Raw genomic sequence first — 14,674 nt, 5'->3', positions numbered from 1 at the left:
ATCCAAAGAAGATATTTTTAAAGTTATCTTGTGCTATCCTTGTATAGATATTTGTAGATCTTTAAAGTCTTTGCTTATTGTTCAGTCCATACTTAGGACTTTTTAAAGTTCAGGTCTGTAAACTGGCAGAAGTAATGAATATATTTCTCATAAAATGACTAGTGACAGCCCTATTTGGATGTAATTTCTGAATGCCTCCACATATACATCATGGTAATGAGTGCAATCTCATTTTCCTAGGTTTCCATTACAGCAAACATGGGGTCTAGAACTTAACTGCAATCAGAATCAGTAGCAACTCTGAAGCTCTCCTAGACTGGAACCTGTGGATTTCCTGTTCCACGACAATGTCTTTGAACTGCTTTTGTGATTTGAATGGAACAGAATTTGGCTTTGCTGTGTGCAACATCACCACACTGAACCACACTGGCAATGAGAGCTGTCAGCTGCAAACTCTGGATGATATTCTGTTCAGACTTCTGGGGCCAAGAAGATCTCCTTTCTTTCTCCCTGTAACTCTAACATACATCCTTATCTTCATCACTGGAGTGGTTGGAAACCTTCTAACTTGTACAGTGATCACTAAGCATAGGAAAATGCGAACTCCCACCAACTTGTACCTCTTCAGCTTAGCTGTTTCGGACTTACTAGTGCTACTTTTTGGAATGCCCCTGGAAATCTATGACCTGTGGCAGAACTACCCATTCCCATTTGGGGAGTGTGTTTGCTCTTTCAAGATCTTTTTGTTTGAGACAGTTTGCTTTGCATCTGTGCTCAATGTCACTGTTCTGAGTGTTGAGCGCTATATAGCCGTGGTCCACCCGCTCAAGACCCGCTATGCCATCACTAACAAGCATGCCCAGAGGGTCATTGGAGGGGTTTGGGCTGTGTCTTTGATTTGTGCCATTCCAAACACTTCCCTCCATGGCCTTCACTATTACTACCTGCCTGAGAAGGTCCTGGAGTCGGCCACCTGCAACCTTCTCAAACCACAGTGGATCTACAACCTTGTGATCCAAGTGACCACTGTGCTCTTTTACTTTGTCCCCATGACTGTGATCAGTGCGCTTTATCTGGTGATTGGGTTGAGGCTAGGTAGGGAGCAAAGGCAGCAGGGCAGGAAACTGGGAAAGAACTGCAGTGCGGACACCAGCTGGAGGATACAAGTGGAGAGTGGGCGTAGAAGACAAGTCACCAAGATGCTGGGTGAGTTTAATTCATTCATTCATTCTTCTTCTGTAACTGCTTCATCCTGATCAGTGTCACAGTGGGACCAGAACCTATCCAGAATCATTGGGTACAAGGCTGGGTAGATCTACATCACATTTTTCAACATCTAGGGCTGGCAAGAATGATCTGAATACCAACATTAAGATTTTTCAAAAACTTCATTATGTTGGCCTTTGTCCACTTATAGCCTTTTTCCACTGAATGGTACCTACTTGTCTCGACTCTACTTGGCTGTTTTGCTTTTCTTAGTCCCTGCACTCTCATGGTTCCAAGTAAACCTTGTAAGTAAGTAAGTAGGTAAGTAAGTACTTACTTACTGTAGAGTGCTGTAGATGAAGGCTGACTTGATGCACCATGGTCTTATGGGGCAACTGACCATAATGCTATAGAGTGCTGATTGTCCAGAGAGACTTCTTAATTGCTTTTTTGTAAAAAGTGCTATACAAATAAATTTGATTTTATTTGAATCATGATAAAATGCAGGTCACCAGCACAAACTAGGCATTTGTATTATCTCCAAGCTACAGAACAATGACTCACGATGGTAGCTCATAAATTACACAGTGGTCGTTTGAAGATGTAAACACACTAGTTGGCTAAACAATGCTTAACATTACAGCTGGCATTGCTGTGGATTTCAAAGCACATGGCTCCCATTAGAAATTATTTTTTGCAACATCACTGGTAATATTTAATTGGGGTAGCTGTGCTAGTGGAAAAGCTATCAGGGACTGGGGACTGAAAAGCATCTAGAGCTATGCTGAACCATGTCGAGGAGGTACCATGCAAATGAAAAGTGCCATTATATAAGTTTCACAAAGTGTTTTGTTATTATTCAATCAAACTTATCTATTTTTCTGGCACAGAATTGCAGCACACATGCCCATTAGCCTCTTCAGATCCTGTAGTAAACAATGTATAAATGTATAAGACTTTATTAGAAATTCAAAACAAGAGTGTTTTGATTAAATCAGCAGTCGTTTTCTGATTGTTCTTTTGGTATTGTCATACAGCCATTATACAGACAACTGCAACATAGATAATCTACTAAACCTATATTAAATATGGCCCTACCATGTGAGAGGACCTGCTATGGGGAAAATATTTCATGGTCTACATAAAAAAAAAAAAACTAATATAAAAATGTAAATACCTCTAATGTTTCTTAGTGATCCTTTAGATATTCAAACAAAGCCCTGTAACATGACAGCCCTACTGTAAACACTAAACTGCAATGACTAGGGTAATGAAAATACATGTTTAAATGTAGATACTTTCCTTGAACATTGCAGTAAATGCAGAGCTACACAGTTGGATCATCATTTTGCTTTGAGCCTCATTTCTCCATTTCCAGTTGAGTAATTTAAAAGAAGGAATTAGACTTTTACAGCAAGCCTACAGGCTGAGAGTGAAAGAAGCGATACAGGATTAAAAAAAGGTCTTCTAATTAGAAGCTACAGTGTTAGATCCATCTCCTACAGTCATTTCCAAAATGAAGCATGCTAGAGGTTTCACTTTAAACTTTCTAGCAGAATTAGTGCAACATCAGCATTTATGATTTAGCTTACATAGCTGATTCTACCATTTTAACCATTACCTCTGTTCTTTTGAATATCTTCAGAGGCATCAGGAAATCTCTGAGGTTGGGTTGACAAGATATCAACAAAAAATCGCGCTCGTTAATGCCTATAATTTAAGTTAGCTGTTATGACAGTAATTAGCTTACAGTGATTGGCATAACTCACTATCACTTTTGACATGGCATTTGATTTCTCAAATCCTTGAATGCTGCTCCTTAGATGGCGAGAATCACATGACTAGGATCACATGACTACGTTCTGCTCTCAGAGGTTTCCTTGTTACTTTTATTTTACAAAACAGTCAATCATTTAGTCAAATTTCACATTAGAGGGTGCTGACATGCTCACAGGGAGATTATGTGAATAATGCAATTAAAATGTGCTCACATCACTGAGCTTTGAAGGAAAATGTCTACTTTTATTTCAGCTTGTTCAGTATTCAGTCAAAAATGAGGAATGAACTGCAAATGCTAACTTCAAACTTTTACAACAGGTTTAACTGGATTATTTCATTCTTATGTTAATATACATTTAAATGCATTTTGGATTTGTGTTTTTAACTATTAATAATTTGATGTATGGGTGGCAAGGTGGCGCAGCAGGGGGTGTCACAGTCACACAGCTCCAGGGACCTGGAGGTTGGGGGGTTCAAATACTGCTCCAGATGACTGTCAGTGAGGAGTTTAGTGTGGGTTTCCTCCGGGTGCTCTGGTTTCCTCCAACGGTCCAAAAACACACGTTGGTAGGTGGATTGGCGACACAAAGGTGTCCTGTGTGTGTCACCCTGTGAAGGACTGGCGCCCAGTGATTCAAAGTAGGCTCCGGACCCACCGTGACCCTGAACCGGATAAGCGGTAATAGACAATTAATGAATCTGATTTATGTTTGCACCCTTTCACACTGTTCTTCTATGGTCAGTTCCCCCATAAGATCATGGTGCATCATTTCAGCCTTCATTTACAGCCTTCCACAGAGCGAATATTATTTGGGTGCTGGATCATTCTCAGGACTGCAGTAGCATTGACAAATTGGTCATATTTGTTTTGTTTGGAGCAGTGTTGAATGTGTTGTTGTTAGGTAGGTTTGTTGAACTAAGTGGGCAGTGAGTTGGTACCAGCACAATACTCTTTAAAACACCACCAACAAGTCACTGGGATTGTAGAATTGAGAATGATCCACCACTGAAATAATACCTGCTCTTGGGAAGGCTGTATTTGTGGAACAATAAAGTGGTCATATATAGTAAACTGAACCAATGAATTTGACAAAGTCATTTCATTATAATTTTATTATAGCCATTATAATGTGTTGGCTTATTGATGTATAATACAAATATATGGAATTATAATTACAAAAAAGATGTATCTATATTAACTTTAATTTAAAATGAAGTAGGTTTGGAAACACTTTATTTGAAGACTGCTTAGGGGCTTACCTACACAATCACAATTTGTAAAACACACAGAAGGAACCCTGAGCTTGAGTGAATGTAGGAGTCCCTTAGTAAACATCCCAGTGACAATTCTGTTTGTAATTGAAAATAATAGTGTCTTGTTTTCTATGATTTATTAGTCATTAGATATATACATTTGAACATAGATCACCTTAACAGAAATAGTATTTCCTCTAAAGTAGATATATATAGAGAGTGGTTATGATGTAGGTTGCATTTAAAGAAGACTGATAAATATTTGCTTAGTGTTTACAATAATTATTTTTTTTGGGTTATGTTTTTTTGTTCTTGGAAGACATTATTTTCTTTTGAACAGCACCATCTGCTAAAGGAACTGTGTCCACTGTGTAGCCAGAGGTTGTTAAATATGAAAACAGAGTAATTGCTTAATCAAATGTGCATGCAATTTTCTCAGGTGTCCATTATAAATTTTACATTTTACACAGCAGAGGGAGTTAGCATAATATTCCAGTTATTAAAAATACTAAAAAACAAGTGTCTTCAAGCACAAAACACAGAACAGCCTTAAATTAATTACTTACAAAGAATAAGGCTTTGATGTTACTGTGTATGGCATCACCAAGTCTATTTCATTACTCTGCTCCTCATAAATGTATGAATCATATGCCATGCGAGCATAATGAATGGCTATGACTTTCTCTTTTGATTAAAATCCCTGGATCATGCTGACTAACTTTATAGTATAATTTATATATTTATACTTCTGACTGAGCAAGATTTTCCTCGGAGACACAACATCCTCCCCCTTCTGAGAAGGCAGAGTCTGCACTATCTCTCAGGACTCTGAACAACAACATCCTGCCCTTACTGACAGTGCAGCATTACTGGATGAGAGCCATGCTCTACAGTATCAGCTGCCAGAAACACCAAAACTGCACAAGCAATCTACACCATCCTCCATCTCCACTTCACCCTCACCCCACCTGAATCTTCCAGCAACAATGGAGAAGCTGGTATCTGCAGGAACAAAGCTGTCACTTTCCCTGTCAGCTAGTCCTCAGATACAAAAATCAACCCAAATTGACCTCCACTACCATTTACTGCCCCAAGGATTCAGCAACTCCACTCCTCCCCACTACACTCACTGATCAAGGAGTTAGTTAAAGTGGCCTCAATGAAGCTCACACTGCTGCCTTCTCAAGTTGTTATTAACCAGCATCAAATAAACCAATTTCATTCACAACTGCCCTCTACAGGTGCTGTTAAATGATTTATTAACAAACATTACTCATCATTGATATATTAACATGCATTAACTCATATCAAATAGATTCAAAAAGGTTTAACAAATATTAAGAAATCAAACAAATATCAGTTTCTAATAAACACCTTCCAAAATGAATCTAATGTGTTTTTTGTGGTTTTTTTTTTCTTTTTACAGATGACTTTTTATATTATTTTATATTATTGTAAAGTAGAAAGTGTTCAAATACTACATGGAACAACTATTACAATTATATTCCCAACATTGCTTTAAAACATATATATATTTAAAAATAAAATACTTGACTTTTGTATTCTTTTAACTTAATATTGATAAAATTTCATAACATTTCATGCCAGAGGTATGTCAGAACTGACTGGAACCAAATATGCAGCCAGAAAGCATGCTGACAGAGCATAACAAAGACTGAATGGAGAAGGGTGACAGTGTTTGAGTTTAATTAAACATTTTAAAAATCATTACATCAGCTGTCTTACTGCTGCCTTGTGGCTGATGACTCATTTGTCATGTGGTTGATGACTAACGTGAAGCTGTCATCATGACATCAGCTTCAGCTCCTCTAATGACGTTTTGACACTCCTGGGAATCAGTGATCTGTCACATAGATCTCTTAGCGTGAAATAAAAGTGTGAGGAAGCTCATTTATAGTGGTGAAGACACTTGATTTAGTTTGGGAAATTCAAAGAATATTTTCAAACAGATTGATTCTCCAATCTCCAAAACCTTGATTTATTTTCCTTTCCCTACACTCTTTCCCTTCAGTGACATAGAAGAACCACTTTTGGTTGCATAGAGAAGAGTTTAAGAGTTTTGTGAATGTGAAGAACCATTTAATGGTTTAAATATTTAAAAATTATTAACAAAAATGGCTCTTTATGGAAACAAGTTTTTTCTATGGCATCGCTCAAAGAACCCTTTGTAGCACTTTTATTTTTAAGAGTGTATTTGTACCCATTGTATATTTAGTTGTGGTCAAATTCAGCTTTTAATTAACTGGCCAAACAATAGATTAAGACATATAAGTTGCCCCAGATATGGGCTGGAACTGAATTCTCTGCTTTTTGGATCCCTGCACTTCATTGCTCAAGACCCTGACAGGATTCCCTACATAGCAGGTATGATTTGGGTGTGGAATAATTGATATAGATGGGGTGGTGATGTGTCGGGGTGTGTTGCGCTGGTATGAATGGATCAGATACAGCAGTGCTGCTGGAGTTTATATTAAATCCTGAGTCCACTCACTGTCCACTCTATTAGACACACCTCTTTCACTGGTTCTTGTATATGTAAAGTCCATGTAAAGTCAGAGACAGTAGCTCATCTGTTGCTGTGCAGTTTGTGTTGGCTGTCCTGTAGTTCTTTATCGCTGCCCACAGGATGCTATTGGCTGGATATTTTCTGGTTAGTGACAACCTCTAACAGCCCTGCTGTGTCTGATCCACTTGTACCAGCAAACCATACCACCACCACATCAGTGTTAGCGCAGTGCTGAGAATGATTCACCATCCAAATAACCATGCATGCTCTGTGGTGGTCTTCTGGGGGTCCTGAGCATTGAACAGCAAGGTGAAATAATTAAAGTATGCAGTAAACAGATGGACTACAGTCTGTAATTGAAGAACTACATAGTGCTCCTGTTTGGTCAGTGGAGCTGATAAAAATGAACATGAGTGTATATACAAGGTAGGTGTTTCTAATCCAGTGATCATTCAGTGTTGTATCTACTAAACACTAGACTTTGCTGAACATTGTATATATAATTCTAATGTAACGGTCCTCTATTACTTTGTTTTCCTCAGCTGTGGTGGTTCTGGTATTTGCTATCTGCTGGGCACCATTCCACATTGACCGCCTCTTGTGGAGCTTCATCACCCAGTGGACTGACCACATGCACAACGTATTTGAGTATGTCCACATCCTGTCTGGTGTACTCTTCTATCTGAGCTCTGCGGTCAACCCCATTATTTACAACCTTCTCTCCAGCCGTTTTCGAGAGCGCTTCTTTGAGCTGATGTGCAACCGGGTGGATGGAAACACGTCCAGAAACAGCTCCCCTCCTTCCTGCAAAAGGGTCCTTCCCTAAAGGACCTGTGGCCATCACCCCCAGCATGCAGGCTGCTGCTGCTGCTACAGGCTCCCATCCGTCTGTAATCTTCAGCAGAAGATGGGAGCAGGAGCTGGAGACCGCTTTTATGTGACTGGCAAGGTGTTGTTACACTCTAAGATCCAATGTGCCAAAAACACCTGTCTGGCTATTTTTTTAACATATCTTCGTTCAGTTGAAGGAATGTTTTTAAACTTGATCTCTATGTGCCACGCCTGTAATGTACCTTCAGTCTTTACAGACTATGATAATGATTCTTCCTGTACTTTGGGAACCATTTAAATCAAAATACACTTAGAAAGAAATGCTGAAGTCATTCTGTTGTCGGCATTATGTTCATAAAAGGGACTGCAGGTCTAAGCCGATTTTCTCAAGGAGCGAAATGAATGGCTTTATCTTAAGTTGCAGCCACTGTGTGGTAAACAAGCATGTTCCAAACCTCTCCTTCCTACTCTGCCATTGGATTCTCTGAATTACAAGACTTAAGAGGTCCAAATACAAATAATGCCTTACACATGCAAGGAGCAGGGCTAACACACCTGAAAACAACTGATATTGCATCAAACTAGGTTTATGCTAAGGAACACTATGTAAAATGTTTACCTTAAAAATACAGTTTCAAAACAATTGTGATGTTTTACTGCCCTATAATAGTGAGAATAGATATTCTGTGATTGCTACTCTGGGCTCAAAACTGCAGAAACAGCACTATATAACTTAAGAAAGAGGGCAGGAAACCAACCTATCCATGTCCCTCTCCATAGATTTCATTACAGTGTAGTAAAAATAAATGACACTAGAGCCTCAAGATCTGAAAACCCATATCTTATCCAGTGTTCTTTAAAACTTCAACAAAATGGTATAGTAGATAGCAGTGAATATTTGGCCTAAATGTGGCAGTCCCTATGTACCACATTTGGCCTTGAATGACTTTACTTAGGGGGAGTCTGGTTGCCTCAGCTCAGCCATAGGAGTAACTTATATGGGCCAGATATCAGGTGAGTTGTGGAGACAAATCAGGGCCTAATCAATATTTGGTCCACACCTGGCCCTCACAAGCATTCATTTGTTATCAGCATTGAAGTGTCAGAGGAGGTTTCACAGGTTCTGCCTGTTCAGTTAAGCGAAAATAAGTTTTTTTCATCTTGTTGTTCAATGGTTAAACATCTCCTCAGCCTCATCACAGTCCAAACTTTTCCCACTCAAATGTAATCATTCATGCTCTATCACAGCTTCTTTTTGTTCAGGGTTGCGGTGGGCCCAGAGCCCACCTGGAATCACTGGCCACAAGGCAGGAAGGCACCCTAGACTGGGTGCCAACCCATCACAAAGCAGCACACATTCTGAATGTAATCAGTGGTTTGCTATAGATGGAGAAGGAAGATGAATATGAACAACAATGGATTATTCCTTTAAGACAAGTGATCTTGAGTTTTACCTATTATATTATATTTACTTATTTACAATTGGGTTTTATGTACACAATGTGTGCCATAAATACAGTCATACGCAACTTTTTTGACACCTGTTATCAAGTTATGTATACTGATTTTCTGTGTTAGAATATGTGCACATATTCTACAGACATTTTTAAACTAATTTTAATGCACAATTACTGTTGATCCATTTGATTTAAAATATTCAGAATATTTACAATGTATTCTCAAAAATCAACTCCAAGTGTTAAACTGTGTTAACAAAGAAAAGTCAAATATTGGTAAATTTAATTCTATTGAAAGGATAAGGTCGTATTCTGGAACCATCGTTCAATAGAAACAAAATGTTAATAGCATTTTAAAAATGGACATTAAGACTTGCTGGAAAAGTGCCATGAAGATGTTTTAACCTAGTGTAAAAAAACAAAATCAATAAAAATCAATGAAACACATTGTTTGACCAGGTCGACAGTATACAGCATATGCTTTTAAGCGAGTGTTTATGCATCATTTGGGACAGCAAGCATGGGGAGAAAAATCTCTCTTTACGAAAACACTCTTTTTAGCACCAGACATAAAGGGAAGCCCATTCGGTAAAGTGCCTTTGGTGTGCCAAAGCTACTGACGGGGCATTTACGATCACTCTCATTAAGCCTGGCTTTGTAGAGTTATGCGAGTTTGATTATGGATTTTAGTTATATTATCACAGTCAATTACAAACCTCCCAAACCTCCTTATGTTATGTTAACATTAACTTAATTGGAGAAGGAAAACACTACTGAACATTCACTGTAAATTAATGTAAATGTGAGGACATGACAAAAAAACAATGAAGAAAGGAGATACAAGGTTTTGTTCTGCGAGTGAATATGTATACACATTGTTGGCTTTATTAGAAATTCCAAACTATAAGTGGAAGAGGTTGGAACATTTGGACATAGAGTCTATGCTTGTATTAAACCAGCACAGTCAGTAAAAGCAAATCTTTCTCTTTAGTTTTAAAAACATGGAGGTGTACTTAACAGATCCATCTGGTGGCAAGCTGCTTTAAGCAAGCAGCAAAAATAGACTTGAAGTATCACAGCTGCATGCTCACGTTTGGTGTGCCTCAAGGACAAAAACACAGTGCTGAAATAAAATTTTAACATTCTGTGTAAATATTTCCATAGTTCACAACTAAAAACATCTAGACTTGTAAATATGGGGAAAAAGTGCCTCCTTGTTGCAGATTGTGGATAATTTTATATCTCCCCTATTACAGAAACATAAAACAAAAATAAATATCTGGACCAAGCTTCAGCCGTTAAAATAAACCAGGATCAAAATAAGCTTTCTTTTCATCAGACAATCCAATTAGAAATGCCTACCTTCCATTTCTAAATCTTGGCTTTGAGGTAATTCACATAGACTGCATCAAACCTATTGCTGGGCTAAAATATGGTGATATGGTATAAGACTGCAGGGGGGAGGATTTTTATTACACTGAGTGTATATAGTGGCTAGCATGTGTAAAACAAGAAAATATTGTTTTAAAAATGGCTGTATGACTACTGCAAATTAAAATATCAGTGCCTAATTCAGTCATGTAGAATGAGTTAATGAAAAAAGGACTTAATTTTACTTTAAAGGAATATCATTATTTTTTGTTCATTGCAATATTTACCATGTCCTTTTAAATTCTGTTACGTTTTCATCATCGTTTTCAACAGAGTGTCCTCATTGATATGGAAATAATGTTATGAGTTGTATTTACTAGTACAGGGATGGGTGATGAGACTTGTTGACAACATTTCATTTATATGGAAATGTTATTTATTTTTCTGACACAATGTAAGATAAAACATGTAATAAAGATGTGCTTATTTCACCAGTTCTGAAAAAAAGAAAAAGAATTTAATGACCGCACTGGAGAAGAGGCTGAATTACCTGCTTTGATGCTGTCTGTGTGTTCCTGATAGACATCAGTTACCTTGGTAGCAAAAGGTAGTCCTAATTTTGTTTGCTATTCCACAGGACATGAAAGGGAAGGTGGTAGGACAGAAGCTAGAAGGAAAAGCAGCTTTTATTTTCTCCTACAGAAGTAGTTTTATGAAGCTGTGGAAAATCAGAGCTGTATGGAGAAGAAGATGCTGCAGTTCAAGTCTATAGAACAATATTTGGGGTGTCTACATTTTATAATGATATTGTCCATTATCCATTCAAGTTCAGCAATTGGGAAATACAGAACTCTCTAAAGTATACACACACATGGAAAGATAACTGTTTCTGTTTCTCAGACACCTTTAGAAGTGGAACACTTTACTGCAGATCTGGCTACATGACACCTATATATAACATTCAAGACAATGCCCGCTATAGGCTGGTCCTGTGGGGGTCCACTGAAGAACATATCATGCATTCTGTGTTACATTCTATCCCTGTCATATGTTGTGTCTGTGTAGCCATGTGCTTGTGCTTTTGATCTGTTCAGCCACGCCTCCGCACTTGTGAGTCTGTCTCATCATGTGACTGAAGCTCACAGGTGTGCATTGTTAGCCAGTAGGCTTATAAGCCATTCTCCCTTGTCTAGTCATTACATATAATGTTATACATTACATTTCTAAACAGTCCCTTTGTTTTCTTGTTGTATTTTCATTATTGGTACTCTTCCCTTGTTCCGTATAATCAGTTTATTTTCCCGTTTATGTTAGTTATCTTGTTAAGAAATAAATTGTTTCCACTTGTGTCCAGCCGGCCAGCGAATACCTATATTACACTGGTTTGTTTGGTAAAAGTAAAAATAAATAAATAAATAAACCCAGTTTGAAGTGCACTTTATAGTGCACTGTATAGTAAGTAATCTAGGGAATGGTGAATAGGGAGCCTTTCTGACACACCATTGGAGTAGTGTTTGTGGTTCCGAACATATCCTCAATCATCAGAACCCAACCTCACTGATGAGTTTGTGGTTGAATGCCATCAGATCCGCACAGCAGTGTTCCTACATGTAGAGCCTTTCCAGAAGAACAGAATGTGGACAAACACCCTGTAAATACCCTTGATTTCCTAGTCAACAAATGTTGGCTGAGCAGGTGTCCAAATATTTTATTTATTTGTTTGCTTGCTTACTAAATGAAAATGAAATCAGGTTGTGAAAAATATTAAGAGGGGAAACCTGTAAAGAATCAGTTGGCCATTCTCAATTGAATCAATCCTGCACTTGGCTCCTTCAAGAGTACATATTTAGTACGTAAGGAACATACTATATTTTATATTAATGATATATTTTGAAGTTGATTTCATACACCCCATTACATCTGGAGGACTTTGGTTTTACATATTTCTATAGGGAATTCTTGGGAGAAGAGAACATAATAGACCTATAAAGAACACAACTGGACTTTAAACCCACTGTTGTACCTTTTAAAAGAACATTTACACTGTTTTTTACCTTTAGTGACTATTATGTACCGCCCCTGTACCTTTTTTCTGAGAGTGTGTAGACTCTTTTCCTATCTCTTCTGTTGTGGGTTTGTGCTCTTTTAACACACTTCCTAAGGGTCACAGCCTATCACTTTTCAATTTTCCACCTTAACGCCTCCATTCAGCTGTGACAACACTGTGACACTTTTAAAAAACATGCCAGACGCCAACAGCTCAGCAGCACAACCACAAACAGCAGTAACATGCATGAATCTGCTCTTTATTTAATTTCCATTTGATTGTGCTCACAATCACAGCAGCAGCGGTAGATACCCTTCCATTAATGTTCTGTTACTTGCTGTTGAACGCATGCCAGTATTTTGGCATCTCCCATCCAGAGAAACTTATCACACAGAGACTCAGCCATGCTGTAGCAACTTGTCTTGGCTCCAAGTACTCAATATAAAAGCAGTGCAGAAAATCTCCTTTACACATTTTCACAATTATCTCAAATAAGCCTAGACATGTGTGAGATCTAACACATTCTTAAATTCTTCTGTGCTTTGTTCACAACCTTTATATTTGTACTCAAACTGACTGTGATTGTCAGCCATTGTGGACCCAGATGCTTGTGTAATCTCCATAGCAAAGCTTGAAATTAATTGGAACTCTGGAGCAGGTACAAATGAACATGGCTCCATTGTGAGGGTATAAAGAGCCCCTGCACTGGGTTGTGGAGTAGGGGAACTGCATTCTCTGCAGAGATGGACCATAATTCAACACCTTTGACATGTGTTGGAGTGTAAAACCTTCTTAAAGGAGTAGAAACCATTTTGGGGGTGGCACTTATTTAAGGTGGGAAATTATTAATTGTCTTATTATTGCCCTTGACTGCTTTTTATTTTGTAGAAGGTGCCCAGATATATTTGGCCTTTCTCCCAAAACTGATATGTGGTGAGCATACTTGTGAGGGTTGACTATGTATTATTAGGCAGGTGGCTGCTGCACATAGGTGCTGGTCGAGGTGACCCCCTATCATCCCTAAGAATGTAAAGTGCTGTGGGTGCACTATAGATTATATAATACATTTTATCTCATGTAAGTTGCAATGTACATGTACAAATACCTTTTATCAATATTGTTTACTGGAAGTAGGAAAAATTTATCACACCTTTAAAAGAGTAACATACTCCAAAACACTTACAACCATCTCTGACTTTTGACTTTTCTAGAGCAACTCTTACCTCACAATGACGCTTTCAAGCTGAACTAAATCAGCGTGTTAGATGATGTTTGGAATATCTCTTTACCAGTAAAATGCCTGCATTTTCACTTTACTGCAACCTTTTGACAGAACTAAGATGAACTGAAGCATACTTATACTGAATATTGGCAATAACATCATATGATTTCATAACAAGGTCAGTGTTTCTGTTTTCAGAATCACATCACTGCACTGAATTAATAATACAAAATCATGGGAGATATATACATTCTTTGACATTCATCCTATAGTGAAGTTACAGCTGTAGCTATAACTTAATTACTATAAATTACTATAAAAATAAACCAAATATCTTTTAGTCTCAGCAATTGCGGTTGAAAAAACTGTAAATTAAGTTTTGTTTTTCAAATGCACTGAAAACAGGGAGAAATATTAACATTTGTATCATTTATGGTGAGAAAAACCACACAGGCAAGATCTCACAAATGCACGTCTATTTGTAGGTAAAACTTATTATACTTACTTGCTTGAAAAGCATTACATAATTGTTGATTGTTGAATATGATGTACCTTAATCATACTATTGGGTCTTATAAAGCACACACACACACACACACACACACACACACACACACATTGTAATTACTTGATTAACCATCAAAGATTACCTGATTACTAAAATAATCAATAGATACAGCCTTAGATTAAAAAAAAGACTCAATTTTAACTAACCCAAATCATAAATTCTCAACCTGCTTTGAATTTTAGCTCAGCTGTATTAATATGAGATTTTGCTATAATATTTTCTACTTTACCCAACAGTGAACAGATTAGTGTATTCACTGATCTAATGCAGGATTTGGAGGTTTTAAAGATTTGTTTTTGGCAAATCATTTGCACATTTAGGTCTAAGTGCAAGAGATTAAATTGAGCATTAAAACAGAGACCATTAAAATACATCTACGGCAACCACAGTAAAATCAGAAGAGCTCATAAAA

General features: G+C 37.6%; 1 protein-coding gene across 1 annotated transcript; it reads left to right on the top strand.

Moving 5' to 3' along the window:
* The first annotated feature begins 347 nt into the window (after positions 1–347).
* On the top strand, positions 348–7,707 carry nmur3 (neuromedin U receptor 3). The gene is given in 3 exon segments (XM_066673173.1): positions 348–1,206; positions 7,309–7,579; positions 7,581–7,707. Coding segments are annotated over 3 exon segments (1,257 nt in total).
* The last annotated feature ends 6,967 nt before the right edge of the window (positions 7,708–14,674 follow it).

This window comes from Hoplias malabaricus, chromosome 5 (genome assembly GCF_029633855.1).
Source record: "Hoplias malabaricus isolate fHopMal1 chromosome 5, fHopMal1.hap1, whole genome shotgun sequence".
NCBI lineage: Eukaryota > Metazoa > Chordata > Actinopteri > Characiformes > Erythrinidae > Hoplias > Hoplias malabaricus.
Note: the sequence above shows the minus strand (reverse complement) of the source record. Positions and strands in the feature narration are given on the sequence as shown.